This window comes from Cucurbita maxima, unplaced genomic scaffold, assembly GCF_002738345.1.
Source record: "Cucurbita maxima cultivar Rimu unplaced genomic scaffold, Cmax_1.0 Cma_Scf00016, whole genome shotgun sequence".
NCBI lineage: Eukaryota > Viridiplantae > Streptophyta > Magnoliopsida > Cucurbitales > Cucurbitaceae > Cucurbita > Cucurbita maxima.
Window position 1 is genome coordinate 4,095,779 of NW_019272032.1, and position 19,936 is coordinate 4,115,714.

At 35.4% G+C, this 19,936-nt stretch overlaps 3 protein-coding genes across 9 annotated transcripts in view; 1 reads left to right on the forward strand and 2 right to left on the reverse strand.

Moving 5' to 3' along the window:
• Nucleotides 1–414: 414 nt before the first annotated feature.
• LOC111491440 (inactive poly [ADP-ribose] polymerase RCD1-like) lies at nt 415–11,447 on the reverse strand. 3 transcript variants are annotated; one of them, XM_023140358.1, is made up of 9 exons: nt 11,312–11,447; nt 10,784–10,905; nt 10,659–10,692; nt 5,444–6,693; nt 4,793–5,040; nt 4,266–4,363; nt 3,198–3,380; nt 3,012–3,107; nt 417–669 (listed from the first exon to the last, which is right to left on the reverse strand). In XM_023140358.1, exons 4-9 carry the CDS (start codon nt 6,559–6,561, stop codon nt 613–615), a joined length of 1,800 nt encoding a protein of 599 aa, XP_022996126.1. In that variant the 5' UTR covers nt 6,562–6,693; nt 10,659–10,692; nt 10,784–10,905; nt 11,312–11,447; the 3' UTR covers nt 417–612. The 3 variants fall into 3 exon arrangements, with proteins under 3 accessions (XP_022996125.1, XP_022996126.1, XP_022996127.1); XM_023140357.1 differs by lacking the exon at nt 10,659–10,692 and having other exon boundaries at nt 415–669; XM_023140359.1 differs by lacking the exon at nt 10,659–10,692 and having other exon boundaries at nt 11,332–11,435.
• Nucleotides 11,448–12,145: 698 nt separating this feature from the next.
• Nucleotides 12,146–15,158, reverse strand: LOC111491450 (uncharacterized protein At1g32220, chloroplastic). Its single transcript, XM_023140371.1, has 7 exons — nt 14,883–15,158; nt 14,599–14,701; nt 14,393–14,481; nt 14,251–14,306; nt 13,274–13,420; nt 12,940–13,065; nt 12,146–12,448 (listed from the first exon to the last, which is right to left on the reverse strand). The coding sequence occupies exons 1-7, from the start codon at nt 14,975–14,977 to the stop codon at nt 12,168–12,170; spliced, it is 897 nt and encodes a 298-aa protein (XP_022996139.1). The 5' UTR covers nt 14,978–15,158; the 3' UTR covers nt 12,146–12,167.
• A 985-nt stretch (nt 15,159–16,143) lies between these two features.
• Nucleotides 16,144–19,936, forward strand: part of LOC111491142 (glycerol-3-phosphate acyltransferase, chloroplastic) — a 13,312-nt gene continuing 9,519 nt past the window's right edge. Inside the window, exons 1-5 of one of the 5 annotated variants that reach the window (XM_023139913.1) lie at nt 16,155–16,330; nt 16,477–16,543; nt 17,233–17,371; nt 19,123–19,386; nt 19,751–19,829. The gene's annotated coding sequence lies outside the window, so the exon portion shown is untranslated. Of the gene's footprint in view, nt 16,331–16,476; nt 17,372–19,122; nt 19,387–19,750; nt 19,830–19,936 lie in introns of all 5 variants that reach the window. The other 4 variants (XM_023139915.1, XM_023139910.1, XM_023139911.1 and 1 more) reach the window with 4 other exon arrangements.

Here is a 19,936-nt window from a genome sequence, read left to right on the forward strand (position 1 = left end):
ATATACATAACATGTGAATAGTAAAGGGTTTCGTAATAGAGAAAAGGATAAATGAACCACTTGCAAGTTTACCTGAAAAGAGTTTGCACAGTTCCCAATTCACAAACAAACAACGACAAATAGATATGAACGGAGAAGCCTGGAGACTACTCAAGCACAACCAGGCCATATACTTGAATCAATGAACTGATCAGATAAACAGTTGGATTAAACCAAGCAGAATCATGATTAAAAATGAACCGAGATCTACTAATTTGAATACGTTTTTAGAAACAGTCTTATAAGCTCAATTTTCAGTTCGTAGGTGAAAGTGGATCGAGATTTTCCTTTTACATGAGCTATAAGTTAGTTAAATTGTAGTAAATTGAGGACAAGTATGAAAAGATGCAGAAAATTGTAATGCAAAAGGTAAGATAGGAGTAGAAGCAATTGACAGAGTTTATATAAATAATTGATTAACCGAGATGTTCACAAATATAATAAATAGCAACTGTCTCACATAGCTTCTATAGAGACGTTCACAAATCAGGTCGACAAATTCAAAGACAAAATAACAGTAGGCAAACTCCATATGATGGAAGGAACCTAAAAACAAACTTCTTACCAACAACCTCAACCTTCTTTCTCCTCCTTCGGAACTTTTAAAGAACATGGAGACTTCGGAGGTAGCTGAAACGAGAAAATATTACTTGAGAATTTGCGTGTAACAGAACCGCAACTATCATCCATGATAAACTCCAAAAATAAAAGTGACATGATCGACAGAGGGGAGTATGGTTATTGAAGATAGTTGCTTACTTGGATCTTGCATTTCTTTCCTCCACGGAATCTCGATTTCTAATTTTAAAAAGCAACAATTTCCTCTACTACCATGTTTTACATTTTAATTCAAGGTTAAAAATGAAAACAAATTTATATTACAACCAAAATTTAGTGGCTCGTCTGATAACAGTTGTAATTTTGATTCTGTTTCCAATGATCATACTTGCTAGCAATCTTTTAATCTTTACCCGGAGAAAAAAATTTATTGAAGACGTGAAATTTCAAAGGCTGGGAAGATCCAACTCCCAATCTACTGAAGATTAAATTTTAAAATATATTATAAGAAAAGAAACCCCGACACCAAGAATACATAATTTATCAAGAAAATGCTAACAAAACAGGAAAATCCAAGAAAAAATAAAAATAAAAATAAAAAGACTTTCTTTCATCTTAAAGAATTTATTGTTCCTCCCAACTCACAAGTCATAAACACCAAGAAGATTCTAACATGCGGCAACAATAGAATACTTCTATATATATATATATATATACTTTTTTTTTTTTCTAAAAGGACAGTCCAGGCTCGAAGGATATGAGAATAGAACAGCGAACAAGACTAAATACATTTTCCCACTGAAGTTGAGATAGAAATGTCATAAATTCCCAGCAAATTTGAAATTATAAATAAGTTAGTCTTCGGTAACAAACATTTTTGAAGATTAAAAATTACATGTGAGACCTTACATGCAGCATGGATATGAGAATAGAACAGCGAACAAGACTAAATACAATCTTCATCTAGTATCACTGAGACAGAAATATCACTTTTGAAGTGATTCCGGGATTCCCCATAGTTGTAAGTGAGAATGAAAGGTTAGCTAAACTCTCAACCTTTTAACTGTTTCCTGGCCAACAGAAAAATTCTAATTCCTATAGCAATCTATTTGAGAAGGGGTGGAGAGATTAACGCATCCTCATGGGCTTCCCCATTGATCTGATTTTTTTATAACTATCAGCTTGGTCGTATTCTTTTGTATTGGAGTCCTTTCTTGTAGTTCTGGACTCCTTTTGTTAGCTTCTTTTTCTTTGTATGTCTTTGTACATTCTTTCATTCTTTCATTCCTCCGAATAAAAGTTTGATTTATTACTCCAACAAAAAAAAAAAAAAAACACAATCCACTTTGGACTCAAACTTCAATGAAAAAGACATGAATCATCATTCTTCCTTCTAATAGATGCATAATGGGAACGACGGAGGCAGTTCCCAAAGTTAAGGTAATAAATCACCCTCCATATGATAAAACTCAAGGAAATGAATTCAATAACCTGAAAAATACTCTTGAAGAGAAGCAACTGGTCCAAAGGTTATCTAAGTTTTGTAAAGGAGTGAGGAGACTGAGCTTGATTCAAGGCACTCTTCCCTGCCATTCCCCCTGTTATTTGTCGTTATTTACCTGAAAGGTGCACCCTCCATAACGGTGGTGCTTCACCTTAAGCTAAGCTCCCTTGTTCCTACCTTCCCAGTACATCAATCTGATGCCTCTTGAACATGCAAGATCGAGATTATTTAGCAGGCAGGCATCCCTAGAAAGAATAAAGCTTTCCTTTGGAAGAATGAAATAAAGGGAGCTTGAACAGACCCAACACCAATATGTGATTACAAGAAAGTTGTCCAATGAGAAATCAAAGTTGGAAGTTTTCCGTTCGATGTTCATTCAAGGTCAGTTGAATACTGGAGATTTGTAACCAAAAAAAACCCTAAAGTTCTCTTTTTAACTAAAGAGGTGTGTTATCTGCAAACGAGACTTGGAAGCCCAGCCCAACCACTCACACAGCCCCTTTGTTCATACTATTTGGTTTTAAACCCTAAGCTGATTTGGTACGAATTTCTGTTCAATCCAGTGACGGTCACTCTTATGAGAGTTTGGTTTGAGAGGACTCAGGTGTTCTTCAAAGATGGACTTCTTCATCCTGAGGAATTCTGGGAATCAATTAGACCCTTTGAATCTATATGGTGTTTGGTGAGGGGAGAGTAGGACAGATCTAACGCTTATGTAACTTCTTTAGCTTTTTTGGCAACTGTCTGCAGAAAATCAAGCAAATAGCCTTTCACATGGAAAGAAATTTGTAAAACATAATGTTGACCAGCTGCGCATAACCCTGATTAAAATGCCAGAATTTCGCATTACAACCAAACAACTCAACACCGTACAAGAACTGGACATATATACATAGCACATAGAACATACCTTGCAATGGAGACTCGTTAGCATAGACCTCAGTAATGGATCCCCAACAATGGACCTCAACCTTCGGATGAATTCGTCCCTACTGATCTTCTTTTCCTAATATGTAACCAAGAAAAGGAATATCAAAAGATTATAGACTATACAAATAAAAATACAGGAATGCACTTACAGACACTTTTCACTTACTCTAAATAAGCCATAATGACTCTTCACCAATTTCATGTTATCAAGAGAAACTTCTTTTGAAATGGCATCAAACAACATAGAAAAGTGCATCCAGGGGGACTTGGGAGTCTTCAACAAGCTTGATCCATGGTCAAGCTTTTCTGTGCATCTCTTTTCAGGAGCTGGTGACGACACACAGTCCTCCTAAAAAGTAAGATTTCCTTCAATATTAACAGCTAGAGATAGAAGGAAAGAGAACAATCTAGCTTTAATGATTTGAACGCCTCAGACTTGCTTCTCTGTTCACGTGTTCGCCTTGTAGATCTTCTAAACAGTATTTCTTTTAAGTTTTTTACAAAACAATTTTTTTCTTAAGCAAAAACAAAACGTTGTATTGATACAATAAAAACTCATCATGCTTGCAGAGGACAGAAATCTCCAATGAGTAATATTCAAAACTATGATATTCAGCAAATAAAAAATTAATTCCCGGTTCTCATCCTTTGCCTTAAAAGTTCCATTGTGTTAACAAAAGAAATTTTGCATTTCTTCTAAACCTATGCTGCATAACAGCTCCAAAATTTTTAATTTCCCACCAAGAACCCAACAATTCGTCGCTCACAGTTTTGACCACAAGGGCCTAGAAACACGATTGTTTCCTCCTTCCTACAAGGAATCCTGTAATCTGACTTTCCCAGAATGCTAGGCAACGTGCCAATTGAAATAGTTTAAGAGTAACGTAACAGTGTGATAATCAAAGGGAAAAAGTAATTTGAATAGTGATGCCCAAACCTAGGAATTAGAAACGTGGCAGTCAATGAATAATGTTAAAGGTGGCAAGGAAGAAACAAAGACAAATTAGCTTAACTATTTGTGGAAATAAAGGCTTTGGCAGAACAAGAATGGGGGAAACCTTTGGAAATCTATGCTGGCTCAAAATCAAGTTCAAATCCTGTTGAATAAATAGCATAATAGTAGGTTCACAAGCTCACAACTTACAAAAGTGGCAGTTAAACCTGGTTATTGTAGAATTAAAACCCCAGAAAATCCCGCATACAACATAATATTAGAACCTATAGAGGGCCTTACTGATTCAATTGAAGAGCAATTTAACTGCAACTGGTTCCGAAGCCCTTTTGAATCAATTCCTCGGTTTTGAACAGCTGGAACCCCTTGAACAAATAAACCTTAAACAAAAAAACCTATTTAATAACATCTATGAAGAGTAAATCAGTAACAAAAAGATTATTAAAATAGTAACTCAGATTTCCACAAGTCTCCCGGCAAAGAAAAAGCAGGGACAGAGAAGAGAGCTAAAATATATAAATAATGAAAGAACATCATAGCATTCATGCATCCTCATAAGTTCACATTTTTCTCCAGGTACATGTGCCACACAAGATTAAAAGAAAATTATGAACCCATAATCAAGAAATGAGCTTGCCGTTTGTAATTGTTTGTTAGGTCTTGTTTTACCTGATTGGAGGCCACTTCTTTAGCACGTTTCCATTTTTTGTATATCTTTACTTTTTTTTAAATTTTTCCTCAATGGAAGTTTGGTTATTCATAAAAAAAAGTAAACAAGAAATGAGCATGGCAACCAAAAGAGAACTTACCACGTTCAGGAGGACTTGATGATAACTTGAAACTAACAACATACTCCGGGAAAATGTGGCTTTTCATATTCATATTCCAAACGATATATTGACTTGGATTATGAAGGTCATCTACTCCACTGTCAAAGTTTACAGAACTGGGACGATATGGTCTACATCCAGAAGTGACAACTTCCACATTTCCCAATATGACATGACAGAACACTATGTATCTAACCCCTTCTTCATCTTCATCACAATTGTCCGCACTAAACCAATGCAGAATTTGATCTCCATGAGTAATAAAGCAGAACAAAAGAGTTATCCATACAGCTAAAGCTAAAAATAACATAATGCATTTGTTTAAGATACTATTTCAGTATTGTGATGACCATAATACAACTCTTTTTCATGAAGATTCATTTGCATGATTATATGTTGTAAAAAGAGAATGGAAGAGGTGGCGATTTTCTTTAACATGAGGTGTGTGGGTTCAAACACCAAAAAATGACAACCAGAATTTGTGTTCTTCCCTAGGGTTGAGAGGTCCATTAAACTTATAAAAACGTGAAAAGATAAATTATAATAAGCTAGCTATTAGCCTATTATCTTATCTTTACAATAAACTGCCATTAAATTACATACACTACTTAACTAAGGATGAAATGATACCTAAGATGTGCGCAGCTTGTAGGTGAAAGGTGAACACCATATGAGGATGTAAGCTTTAGTCCGGAGTGACCTACCCCATATAGCATGCTACCAGATAATACATCCTTATTCCCAGCTAGCCAACCATATTGAACATTGGCATTCCCACGACTCTTCCTGGTTATCTCTATTTGTTTTTGAAAAAGATCTGATATATCCTGCATTAAATGACTAGACCAACGTTTGACCTCGAGTACTTCAATGTTGTTCTTAGTAGGTCTCATGCCCATTAAGAACATATTTTTTACATCATCAGAATCCAGAGTTGAATGCATTAGCTCATCTTGAGGTGTCATCGAACAACCAATCTCTCTAATTCCTCCATCTGCCTCTTGCATTTCAGCAACAGGTTTCTGACTTTCAGTTTCACTGCCTTCCCAACCCCCATCAATATCACATGATTTTTCTTTGGTAATATGTATCTTGTTGTCTCTATTGGACTCTTCAATATACTTTTCCGATTGAGAACTATTCGATTCAGTTATTCCAATTTCAAGATGCAAATTGATCTCTCTCATTCCTGTATGGTTTGATAGTGCAACATCAGAAGCGTCTTCCAGCTCATAGTGGTGGAACTGATGCATCTCACTGTCAACTGAATAAAATTCTGGAAAGAAACATCGACCATTGTCATCAATCCAGCCAATGTGCTGCTGAATAGCTGTTTTCAGTTCTACTTGGATCATATACAGAGCATCTAGCAGCAAATGACGACCACTAAATTCCACTTCAATTGCCGCATTTTTAATCTGAAACTGTTTCCTAATCAACTCAACAATTATCTGAGGGTAATCTACCCAATCCCCATCTTCGTAATATAGAAACCTCTGGGGAAGTCCACTTCTGCTAAAATTTTTATAGCTCCTAAGAAAAGATCTTCTTGAGTTTGACCCCCAACTGACTTCACAGTCATCGAGTCTCTTGCACTTGGCATGTCTATTCCTAGATGAGGTTAACTTGGACAAAAATGCATTGTAGCTAGCTCCAACATGTGCCATGCCTTCATTTGCCCTTTTCCTCTTCAAACCCACAACGATCTTTTTGCCATTATCCAGAACCTTAGTTAACTTTGTTTCCATTTCATCTACAAGATCACAATCCTTAACTACAAACAATATCCTAAAAGGTCAACTGTTAGGAAAATATTTACAGATCTCCTCTTCGGAATCCAGGGGTTAGAAAAACCATGCAATTGAGATAATTCATAAACCCTGCAAAAGAAATTTAGTTGTTGAACTTTCAATTAATTTAAATTGCAGATTCTTGGTCTGAAATATAACAATACTTCCCCGAAGATGAGCGCAATATCTTATAAAAAATCACTTGGCATATTCAACTTCCAGATAAGAAATTTTTTTGCAGAACAACAGATGACTAGCAAAAGAAAAGATAAAATCAGTCTATAGAACTAATGTAAAATATATTAACATCACGCAGACAGTCAACGGAAGATGTCACTGAAATAATTCCTAGTTTTTCCAAGATAATTTCCTGCATCACAGGAGCCCACAGTAAAATGGCATTGTTGCAGGAATAGGAAGTCCTCAATATACAACTTTTCTGATGGGTCTGTAAGAGACAAGAAAGATCTCCTTTTTAACAATTTTATGAGCAGACCTGAAGAATATAGCAAAACTAGAAAAGAAGCATGCAAAGTAGCAAACAAGAATACAAAAATAATCCTGTACTGAAAAATAACAGAACGCAGGGGATAATATTTATAAAAAGACATTGAATAGAAAACACAAAAACAATATTCATCATGTCAAACTCTTTTCCCTGGACCAGAAATCTCAATGTCATGATACAGTAAATTCCAGCGGATGGAGCAGTTTGGGTAATATTCGAGAAAAGAATCATAGTCTTCATAGCTCCTTCATAATGAGTCGGAATACCAGCATCAGAATTTAGCTTCTCAAATAGATTAATGCTTTCCCTACGCAATAAATTTGTAATAAAACAATTGGCATGGTCTTCAAAGCCCTCCACAGACAAATAAAAGGTGAGAACCTGTTCTGTCAGGACCATTTGACGGCTCCTTGGCTGCACAAATGCCATGGTTCATGGAATATTATAATCCAGCTTCCAACTCGGTGCACCCGGATGAAATATCAACGAAGATCTCTACATATTTTCCTGTTTCTGGTTAACACATATCTGCACCATCTGATTTGATCCGTCTAGTTCACTGATATTTTCAACAATTGAGTTTCTTACATATTCTTCTGTTCCCTTCACCAATACATACACAATTGGTTTCTGTACCAGTTCAATTCTGTTCTGCTCACTTACCATGCAACAAGTCCAGTAAATGAATAACAGATTCAAGATCCAGCCTTCCATAGATTTACAAAATTGGACACTGGAGTGCCATCCGTCCAAACTAAATATCATTCCAAAAAAAGAATAAGAGCCACACCTTTAAGTAAATATTTTGAATAATAGTTCAAAAAAACCTCTTTCCACCACTTTCAAATCTGTATCATGTATCAATTCATCATAACTCAAAAGAAATTAAGACGATATATAAGTCAAGATCAGGAACAAAAAAGAAAAGGGAGCCAAGAAGCACAAGGATCTCTTTCTTTCCTTCGGAATTATGTTCTAGGCGACATTAGCCAAAGAAGGAATTCCCATTGTTATACTTCACCTAATAGTTGCCCTCTTTGTCCTAGAGTTCGTAATCTCAGGATCACTTCTTCATATATTGTTCTTACCCTCAATTTTAATGGTGCCATCTACAGTATACTTTTGATGTTCAGCATGTGTTCCCCTTCCCACCCTCCAAGACTCAACTCAATTATTGCTTAGCCACCATTTCAAACAAAACCTGAAAGCCTTATTCATTAAAATCTTCTTTGGAATACTTGGATGGAAAATAAGAATAAATTTCCACCGTCTTTGTTGAGGTACCTATTCTTTTTAGGACTTCGCTTTGGTGCTCCCTAAATAATTCTTTTGTAAATATGACTCTTTATCTATTAGCACCATTGGAGAATTTTTTTTGTTTAGGCGATGTCTCATCAACCTTTTTTCTTTTGCAATGTTCCCTCCTTATCAGAGTCTGGCAGTTTCCCATTAAAAAAATAATTGAAAAAGAAATAGCTCCTTTCTAATCTTAATATTGATCACTTAAATATATCTAGTTTAATATGAATCCTTCAGAAATTCACGTGGTTGTTAGGCCATCAGAAATCAAAAGATCAAGTAATCTCATTGTCACAAAAAGTAAAAGACACTATACTTTCGTGCAACCTTCGTATATTATGCATAAATGTGACAACAAGTCTTTGAATAATTTGTTTCTCCTTTGTCGACATAGTAATGAGCTTTCTGCAAGTTACTACATGAGTATGGTACTTTGAAGGTTTCTAAGGAAATTCTAATTCTTCTGTGATCTAGTACTTCTCGATTTATTAATAGGTTTTATTCAAGTTTCTCAATGATCATAACTCATTTTCCTTTAGGGTAGGGTGGGGTGCCACTCGCCTCTGTGCTTTATCAATATGAAACACTTTAGTGCTAGACCTTTTTTTAATAATTTCTTCTATTTCTCAGTAAGATTATGTCTTATGCTCTCATGGCTCAAGCAAATCCTTGTCCTTTCTTTAATGGTTGTAATTGCAATATTAATTTTGAGTTTTAACGAGATGAAAGAGACCCTGCCTTTTAAATAAAATATCTACAGGATTAATGTGCATGCCCCAATTACTCCTGTAGAACACATTTGTATCCAAAATAAGAAAAAGGATCCAACTCAAGCGTTGAGCATGTCAACCTCCACGATAGACGTCATTTTTCAAAAAGAATGCAGAAATAAATAAAAATATCATATAACTAACAATAAGGGACTTGAACACTAAAATTGAGCACATGAAGGACTAACTGCATACGGAGAAATGAATTTTAAAAATAGCAATAATAATAGATCAAGAGCATGGATCTAGGAACCACAGAGGCAAAAACAAAAAAGAAGACAAAAATCCTAAATTTGTGTGAACAAAGTATTGCTAAACATAATACTTATATCAAAAGATTAAAAAAAAAAAACACCCATGTCAATTGCCACTTAATCAAAATTTCTAAAAGATATCTTTAACATCGTTATTATTTTCACTAATAGGATTAAGTTATTCTATAAATTTTTGCCTTAAATGTTTTTAAAGCCTAAGGGATAAAAGTAGCAATAGTTCAAATTGTTAAAACTCAAACCTTAATATTTTAAAGAATGGGGCAAATTAGTATTATTTTTCTAATCATTATACGAGACGTAGAGACTTAAAGACTCAATGTGTTTTCATAGAGACTTTAAGCCTCAGTGAATTTTCATAGAGATGATATACTCTCCTGTGAAATACACAAGCCACGTATGGTTCAAAGAATGCATAAGTTTTGAGGCTAAAAGTTAATCTTGTCTCGAGATGAGCTTCAAGGCGTAAGCTTCAATAGCCTTTTAAGACAATAATTCTCTCCCTGACATTTTCAACTACAGAGTGCACATATACACCTTCCTGTCTCTCGCTCTCTCTCTCTTAGTCTCTCTCGTTGGATCGTTCAATCTCCCTCCTATCACATTTCATTCTCTAAAACCCAAACTGTCCTTCATGGTCTTTCATTGTTTGTTCCTGCTCGTTGGCCATCACTGCTTGTAGTTTACCATTTTCGCTCTTCGCCACTCATCGTTCAATTTCCCCTCTCTCTTCATTCTCTCAAAATCCAAACTGCATTCACCACTGTTCATTGTTCGTCGGTGCTCGATTCACCACTGTCTGTCATTTACAACTTCTCACTCTTCGACGCTCATCATTCGTCATTTGCCAACACTTCTCATTTTGACTCTTTTGTTTTGTCATCTCCTAACTCAAAATCTCAAATGCTCCCAACCCGACCAAGTACCAGAATGATTGGAATGGGTTAGGTAGCCCTCTCTAATCAGATAGGTGGCATCAAGGAATTGACCAACCAAAAAATTCGAGAAAATCCATAAAATACCCCCAAACTCGACCCAACTCGACCAATGTACACCCCTACTATCTACTATCAGACAAGACAAATTTCTCTAAAAACAATCCATGGGCTTTACTCTACCATGTATGCCCTCGAGGATAAAATAGGGAGAATAAAGGTCAAGGGCTCGTCAAATATCAAAAGAAAGAGTTGTTCCAAAAATGAATACCTTATGTCCCCTTAGAAACAGAAAAATCCCCCACCTCGACAAAAGGAGCAGAATATTTGTCAAAACATTTCTAAATAACAATGGTCTATCAGATGGTAATAAAATAAGATTCGAGCAGACAATACCGTTGTCTGCAATCAGCGGTCATCCTGCACAAGAGGGTCCTTTTCCCCATTATCCGCAGCCACCAAAAATCAGTCAAATTATACCCCAAGTCGCTAACATACCATTGAAATTCTTCAAAAGACTGTTCATAAAAAGAAATAAATAAACCTTCAAAAGAAAAATAAACCGGAAGCAGTTACGGGTAAAATCATAGGTGAGCAAAAAAAAAAAAAAAAAACTAAAATGTTCCATATAAGATACTTCTTATTGAAGAAAACGAATTATCAAAGCAAGAAGATCTCAAAAAAACGTAATTAACTTTTTGAAAACTGAAACAACATTGTCAATTGGTTCCAAAACATCAACAGAGAAAATCTAGTACCTGATTTACACATACATAATCACGTAAGCAGAAATAAACAGATGAAATCCACAAAAAGACCTCAAAGTCGCAAAATCAAGCCAAGTTCAAAAAAAAAAAAAAAAAAACACAGACCAAAAAACAACAACAAAAANTAAAAATATGAAAGAAACCGAAAGAGAATTACACAAGATCTGAGAACGAAACATTCAGACGATGAACTAGACGAAAGGGGGAATCTAGGTCTTCGGAGGTGGACTCAGCGCGAAGCGTTGCGAAGGAGCGGGAAAGAGATGAAACGACGCCGTTGGTTGGAAAACATCTAAGACTTATATTCGAGTGTGGGAAGTGGACTCAGCCAAGTCCTTGTGATAGCGACGTGAAAGTAAAGTTGCTTGGAGCCGAAGTTCACGGGGACAACGTTACAGAAACGGTGTCGTTTTACGAATGTAATGCATGCCCCACAAGGTGGCTTGTCTTCTTTTAATTCGTGGTAGGCCGATTCTCCTCCTTATCTTCGTGGAGAAATGTCTTAAATTTGCATCAAACTCGTTCATTAGTCGGTTATAACAATCACTATAGTTAATATTTAATTTTATTTTTTATAAGCTATAACATTCCTTACTTAGAGGACATTTCTCGTCAGTCAATAAAGATTAAATATGTTTGTTTCTTATGCTCTATATATATCTTAAATATTTTTAAAATTGAAATATCAATTCGGGTTCATCCAATTTAGTCTCTATACATGCCCTATAAAATATAATATAAAACTAATTTTCAAACTACAAAATATAATATAAAATTAATTTTCAAAAGTCTTTCAATTTCAATTTTGGATGTATAAATTCATAAAATTAACTGATTTATTAAATAAATAGATAAAACCATTGATCAAATTTGTAATTTTAAAAGTTCCCCAAACTTATAATTTAACCAATAAAATATTATACATAATATCTATCTATATATATAATTAGAGAAACTAACTTCCAAGATTATGATATTTTCCAATCCAAGAGATGTGTTTCTTCAAGGCAATGTCACGCTCTCACTTTCGCTGCAGCTTCCTTGATCTGTTCAATCGTGAAAACACCAAACATGTCGTCATCCCCGATCGCATTGATAGTAGCAAGTGCCAAATCGTCCACGCTGACAGGGGGGGCCAGAAAAATGTCAGAAGCTGGAATGGAACTTAGAGGTTTAATGAAGTTTCCCAAGGCGGACAGAATTTTTTCCACTGGTTCTCCAACCAAGTCCAGGGGAATCTCAAAGCCATCTACCCTCCTTTTTCCATATATGAAACCGGGCCTCAGTACAACTCCTGCAAATCAATGAACAATATGGCTTACTTAAAGTGAATAAGAAATTTCTGAACAGCTATGAGGGTTGTTCAGAAGTTCGACATATCGAAAAACATAATGGTTTTATGTTTAACCGTTCAGATGAGGATCATCTAGCAAGAACAAGAACAAAAGTTAGAGAGATCCATCCCAAAGGTTAGAGAGAACACCCTCTAAGAACAAAGCTCAATTTCAAATAATATTCAAAGAAAAAGAGGTTATTAATAGCCTTACAATAAATAAACAAAGAACTAATTAAGCACCAATCAACCCAAAATTAACAACTAGACTAATTATCTAATCTCTCAACCTCCTATATCACTAATCATAGTTCATTGGGGCATGGGATGATACATATTCACTAAGTATTTAAGTGAAAGTTTTTTACTTTAATACCTACTTGGTTTATGAACAAAAATGCTGACCCCCAATCTGGGTCATTGTAAAAACTGGAAGGCACGTAGAAATTTACCAGATCTTGGAAATTTGGAGAGGACCGCAGACTCTGCTTCCCTCTTTCCAGTGAAGTATGAAGAGGAAAGTAGAAAAGAAGGTAGATTGTAATCGTGGACTGATATTAAGACAAACTTGGGAATTCCTGCCAGGAAGAAAAATCTTTAGAACAGTGCAGTTAACAATGTAACATGGATCATAAAATCACAAAAAATCGAACTGTGCAACAGAAATTTCGAACAAATAACCTCTCAAGTGCTGGGTTTTACAGACTTGAGAGGGTTGGAGCTAATTTCATAAAGATCAATAACAGGTTGTTACTAGTCAAAATGTGCAATCCAAAAATTGCTTACCAAAATCATATGCAGCATTCACAGCCACAATGTTGGCCTCGCCATTAATTCTTTTCATCTGTTCCTCACTGCCAAAACCTCCAACTGTTGAGACCACCGCTGTAGCCCCAACAAGTACCTCATCCCAGTTGAGGTAGAAAACATCTCCTGAATCAAGAAGTCCATTTTTATACCCTCATGTATGGAGAGGTGAATGGTTTATTTTTGTATTTTATATGTATAAAAAGGAAGTGACTATAACTCATTCATGACAATCAAGTACAAGCTTCTATACTATTTCCGTTTACACCCAGCCTATGAATACCAAAAATTGTAGAACTTCCTAAATTCATCCAGAATACTAGATGTGAATTGTGATAATCGCAGCAAAGGGGTAAGGTGTTGTAACTAAACATATTAAAACGCAGAAATATCGACAAAGATGTAGACAACATAAGAAAGTTCGTCTCACATTTCTAATTGATATTGTCATCGGTAGACTATGTACAAAGGCAAGTGGATGCCAAAATGAAACTCGACATTATTTGAACCTTCCTAGTGACAACAGTCAGAGGGGAAATTCTTTTGTGCCTCAATTTGATCTTATGCTTATGAATCGAAAAAATTCCCTTATTTCTTTTTTTGACATCCAAAAGCTGCATATGTTTTGAGAGTTTTTACAAATCTTACTCTCCATGTCTCCCTAATAAAGATCTACACTTAAAAATTTTGCCTTGAGCAAATGACTTTTTCCTTTTTCCACAATCTCCAGACATAAAAACCTTTGTCTGTAAAAAAGAATCTCTCACTTCTCAAGGAAAAATCAAGATAATTGGAAAACTAACACTTAAACATGTAGGTCGTTGATGCAGCATTTATTCCATCTTTTTATTCAAGATATTTCTAAGTTCTATATTTTACCCACTGCCTGAATTCTTCTGACGAACCAATTGATAAAAAAATCCCAAAGTGCTGACACACCAAGAAAAAAAACTTGCCTGGAACCCAAGTAACTTGATCTACCCATGAACTTGAATAGGTTGGACGACCTGACCTGCATAATATGACGTTCGAATGAAACTGCATACAGGCAAAGGGGACATGAAGAGAGAATAAAATAATGTTAAATTGTTACAGAACCTGCTAACACTAATAATTTCAATGCCCTTGGATACTGCCGCTTTGCATATGGCAGATCCAACGAATCCACTGCCTCCTATGACCACAACCTACTAAGATAAGCACACAGACAAAGTAGGAAATGATCAATTAGCTGAAATGATGAAGCAGAATTTACTACCAACCATGTGAACAAATCAAAGGTACTGCTCTAACGCAGAGCATACCTTCTCACTCCTAACATCAGCCACTACATCTATAGTATTCGACGTATATTCATCACTCACTCCCGCGTTCGCATAGCTGCATCTAACTCCAAACATGCATGAACTGAAATATGACCAAACAAACCCTAATTACTAACAGATACAGTCTCAGTCGTACCATATTACGCCACTGAGAGCGCCACAAGCCATGAAATCGAAAAACGCGCGAAAAATTCACGCAACAAATTGAACGCTAAACTAAAGAGGCGATCGAATTAGAACAAACAACAGAAGAATAAACAAACCGCCTTTGTGAGTGGAAAGCGGAGCGAGGTCGGAACGATACTCTGGGGAGAACGGCAGCTGAGGAAGCAGCAGGGGAGAAGAAAATCGACGCCATGTTGTGTGGAAATCGAAATGTGAACACTGAGTTACTGTGCAATTGGAGCGTGGACGAGAGAAATGGAAGATGGTGTATTGAGAAATTGAAGGGAGAAGAGGTTGCTTATGGGCTATGGCTGTGGATTTTTTTCGGCCGTTGCTGTTAGCAGACGCCCCTAAAACACTCGTCACAGATTTTCCACTCGAGGACGACGACGACGTTTAAACAAAATCAATTGTATAATACACGTTTGTGGTTCACTTTTATTTAATTTTTTCCCCTTTTAATTCATAAACCGTTAAATTTATCTAGTAAAAAAATTGTGTTCCAATAATTATAATTAATTACGGATTTATTAATCATCATTAATACACACTTATTGACATTTAAAACGCTATTTTTTTAAATATTCCTTTATTAACCTTTGTTATTCACATATCATAATTTACTCTATTTTTCCGACATTAGTGTATACTGTCTATTAAAATATATATTTATATCATTTAATTAAAATTGCAAAATTTAAAAGAAAACTATGATGAATGATGTTTAAATTTAAATAATTTAACATTCTATTGTAATAAATAACCCACGTTTAAATTTAATTTATATTAATAATTTGAAGCTGGTATCAAACGGTTACTTTTAAATATACGATCTTTAAAAAAATATATATTTTATTTACGTTGATTGAACTGGAGATCTCGATGATTATTGCTATATGACATGATTTGTTGTCCTACTGACTCCTCTCCAATCTCTTAGTATATAAAGAAACAATTGACTCGGTCACAATCTTCTACATGTCAAGCTTTGGCCAATATCGTTTAAAATGTATATTGGTTGTGATTGTCATTTGATTAGTCTCTTCCATACATTGAGTTGCTCGTTTGTTTACCACGTCACAATTATTTTAGACACATTAATATATTTTTTATTACAATTGCGTATTCTTGTAACATATTTTTCAGTTTAAAAATAAAAAATAAAAAATTAAACTTTTGTAAATTAAGTATTTCACCCACATATAAATGAGTATTTATTATTTTATAAAATATATTTGATATTAAATATATATATTTTTTTCTCGAATCTTATCGTTTAAGTCACGTGACAATGCCGAATTTAACCTTTAGCGAATATAAAACTCGTGTTTACATCGATTTGATACAATCATTAAAATTGATGGAGCAAGAACTAAAACAATTAGAAACGAAAATTGGAGCGAACTTGTAATTCAACTCGATACTATCTCCCTCCATTTATCTCTCACTCCGTCGCCGATCCTCTCGAACTCAAGTTTTGATGTAGTTCGGCTTCCCGCGAAGATTATTGATCTCGTAACTTTGGTCGTCTCCGGCTTCGATTTAGGTACTATCAATTCCACTTTTCTCGATGTCTCACTATCATGTAGAACAGCAGCGAGTTTCTTTGACAATAAACAAGAGATCAGATATTTTGAAAGTTTTTAGTAATTTTGTTTCCTTTCTCATCGGAATTCTCTATTCTTTCGATAGGATTGTCTCCTATTGCGCATGCTAGAAGTGAAGTCTCATCTCGAGCTAAAGGTTCAACACAAAATAGGTTCATTCAAACTTAATTCTTCAGTTCGTCAGTCAAAATTATATCTAGTCATTGTATAGTATGGACGATTTGAAAGAGCTATTGCGGTTTCAGGAGAAAAATAGTTCACACGGTGGAATTGCAATTTTCTAAACTGAACGCATGATTTATCGACGGAACAAAAATATCGAGCTGTTATTTCGTTCGCAGAGCATCATTCTCTGCTATTTTGTTTTCACACCATTCCGATCTACTCACTGAATTTTATTTGTTTATACCTGCAATCTTACAGTTCTGAAGTAATGCGGTTATGTACTTCTATAAAAATTTGCTTAGTGATAGAAAATCAAGATATGTTTTCGTGATAATTGGTATATTTTGGGAAGAGAAGAATGCATTCTCCCGAGTTGGATTAAATTTTTATGAAGAGATGGTGCATAATTTCCTTGCATGACTGAAACAAACCTGAATGTTGATCATATCTTATTGTACCAATTCCGTTGCTAGAATGCTTCAAATATCAATAGACTGTTGACCTTCTCAGGTATTTGGGGAATTTAGATTTTGAATTTCATCTTAAGTGTTCGTAAAAAAAAAAAATCATTATAATTTTCTCGCACGTTCAACTTCTGATGAACAGGCTGTGTTTATGGCTGTTGCTGTATTCGTCCCGTTTAACTCTTATGTTTCAGGAGTGCCTTTTTGTGTAGGGTCCGCTGTCCTTGCTGGTGAGTACTATAGATGTTTTACTATCTTAAAGGGAAACTATCCATATGAAGACAAAGCAATTCGCGGTTCTATCTTACTAGTTTGTCTCCGCATTCAAGTGAAGAAGACAAGGAACTCAAGGTAACTCTTACGCTCTACTCTTGTTTTAACCACTGGATATGTGTGTGTAGAATCATTTTGACCAGAAAAATAGTTTGATGTATTGTCTATTATACTTCTTGAGAAAATACTTTTTAAGGACCTGTCATTTAAAGCATGTGAAAAGTCACAAAGTTGGATGAGTGAAGGAGAAATACCGTTACGGAAATTCGCTCAACTTGCTTCGGCAATTCATTCATATTGAACTACACAGCCAAAAGCCAATAACACCTGAATACGTATCATAGGGCTATAAGTTGAAACAATAACAGCAAAAGGGAGAAACATCTATAAAATACAAAGATAAGGCAGCTAAATTGAACTGAGTGGGCATCTGGTGAGTTTACTGCCATTGAGTATCCTTTGGTCAGTGGCTTATAGAACTGAGTGGGCATCTGGTGAGTTTACTGCCATTGAGTATCCTTTGGTCAGTGGCTTATAGAACTGAGTGGGCATCTGGTAAGTTCTTGAAGCATCAGCCCACAAAACTTTTGCTTTACCATGCAGCTTCCAGCAGAACAGAATTTCATGTAGCAAGGGACTAATTTCCAAAAGTACGACAAAGTAATTTTCAGCCTTTACGTCACACTAGCAGTGAAGGAGGAGAAGGTCCATAGACTCTTCAATTAAGTAAAATCCTTAGAAAATATTCTGACCGATTTCCTGTGGGAAGGGGTGGATGAGGTAGGATTGGGCATCTGATGAGTTGGTGGGGAACTCTCTGTCTAGAGGGGCTTGAGTTGGAAAATTTAAGAATTTGCAACAAAGCTTTGGCTAAAGGATTTTAGGAGCTCCCCCTCTAACCCCAACATCCTTTGGCATTGGTTCGTTAAATCTCTCCCCGGGTGATGCGTCGGTTTTTTTCTTATTTATTGAATGTGAAAGTTCCAAAGTATGTACAATTCCTCGTTGGTAGGTCATCCCTGCAAGAATAAATAGTTTAGATTAGCTCTCGCAAAAGATGCCTTCTTTGATTGATACATTTTGCTGCCTTTTGTGTTAGATGGAGGAGGAAGACCTTGACAATATTCTTTGGAGTTGTGACTTTGCTGGGCCTATATGGACTCGTTCTTTGAGGTGTTTGACCTGCATTTTTCTAGTCACTAAGGTCTTCAAGAGATGATTAAGGAGTTCTTTCCCCAACCATCGTTTCAGGAGATGAGATTTTTGTGGTAGGGTAGAATTTGTACCGTGTTTGCGAGGTAAGAGGAAAACTAGGACCTTTAGATGGCTAGAGAGGGATCCAGCGTCGGGGTCATGTTGTTTTGTAATTATTCATTTGTATGCCTTTTTATCCTTCTTTCTCTTTTCTCAACGAAAATTCAACTCTTTACATATATATATAACTTCTATTAACGTTGTGATTACCTTGTTTTGGTCTTCGTTGATGAATAAGTTGAAATTCTATATCAGTTTTTTAATATTGGGGAAAATGAGAGTTTGGTTTAACAGCAAAAGTTGTAGACCACTTCAATTTTGGAATCGTTCAAAATCTTATTATAATGAAGAAAAAGCTCCACGAAAGAGTTTGGTATAAAAACAAAAGATGTGGACCACTTCAAATTTGGAATTGTGAAAGATTATAGTGAAGAAAAAGTTTCACAAGTTTGGCATTAAAAAAACAACCTGAAATTTATTTAGTGGTTTTATCTCTTTCCATGGACCATAAATTCAACTGTGGGACATTTAAAAATTCTGAGTTTCTTTTGTCCATTTCGTACGCATGTTTGCAGGTTTCCCATCCAGAGCGAGCTTTTGCAGATTTTGTTCTCTCCATTCTGGTACTTACTGCATCTGGTGATTATGAATTTCTTGGTTAAAATTGGCTAACCTTTGGTTTTGCTTCGAGTCTTCTACCTTCTTTCATCGAACTTCTAGCATTAGACATAGCTCGAAGTTGTTCTTGTGCCATTTTAACGCTAGTCAAAAGATTTGATTTACTCTTGCACTGTTTTTAATGCGATGGACATATTTCAACTTCTGACAGGAAAATCTTGGTGAGCTTCCCCACTTTTGCCCCTTACATGTTCACTATTTTTCCCAAATTGTCCTCCACCTGTCTTCTTGACTAAATATGAAATTCCCATAGATCGTTGTATTTAGAATGACTTTTCATGTGGTTTAAAGGTGTTCTTAAGTGGAAAAAACTAAGCTCTTCTCTCTTTCTCCTTCTTAAGTGTAAAATCTTAATGGAAAGAATTACTGGTAGCACGAAAATATCGTCATATGATTATTTAATTATGAATTAACCTTTTGATATTGTCGATAAGATGTCATTACTCTTACTAAAGCAGGAAAAAAATTAATTTTTCTTCTCCAAATTTGCTCGTTAATTTTTTGTTCTTCATATATGTGGTGCAGGTAACTCGTTTGGCTAGAGAATCCTTGATGCTTGGATCGGAGGGATATTGACTCGACTTCAATCTTTTGCTTAACAAAGGTGAGTTTGAAATTCTCTCCAATTTTTTGACCCAATAAATATTTTAGAAATTTTGACTTTTAACCGGTTGAAGTAAGGAACAGAAAAAAAAAAAAAAAAAAAAAAAA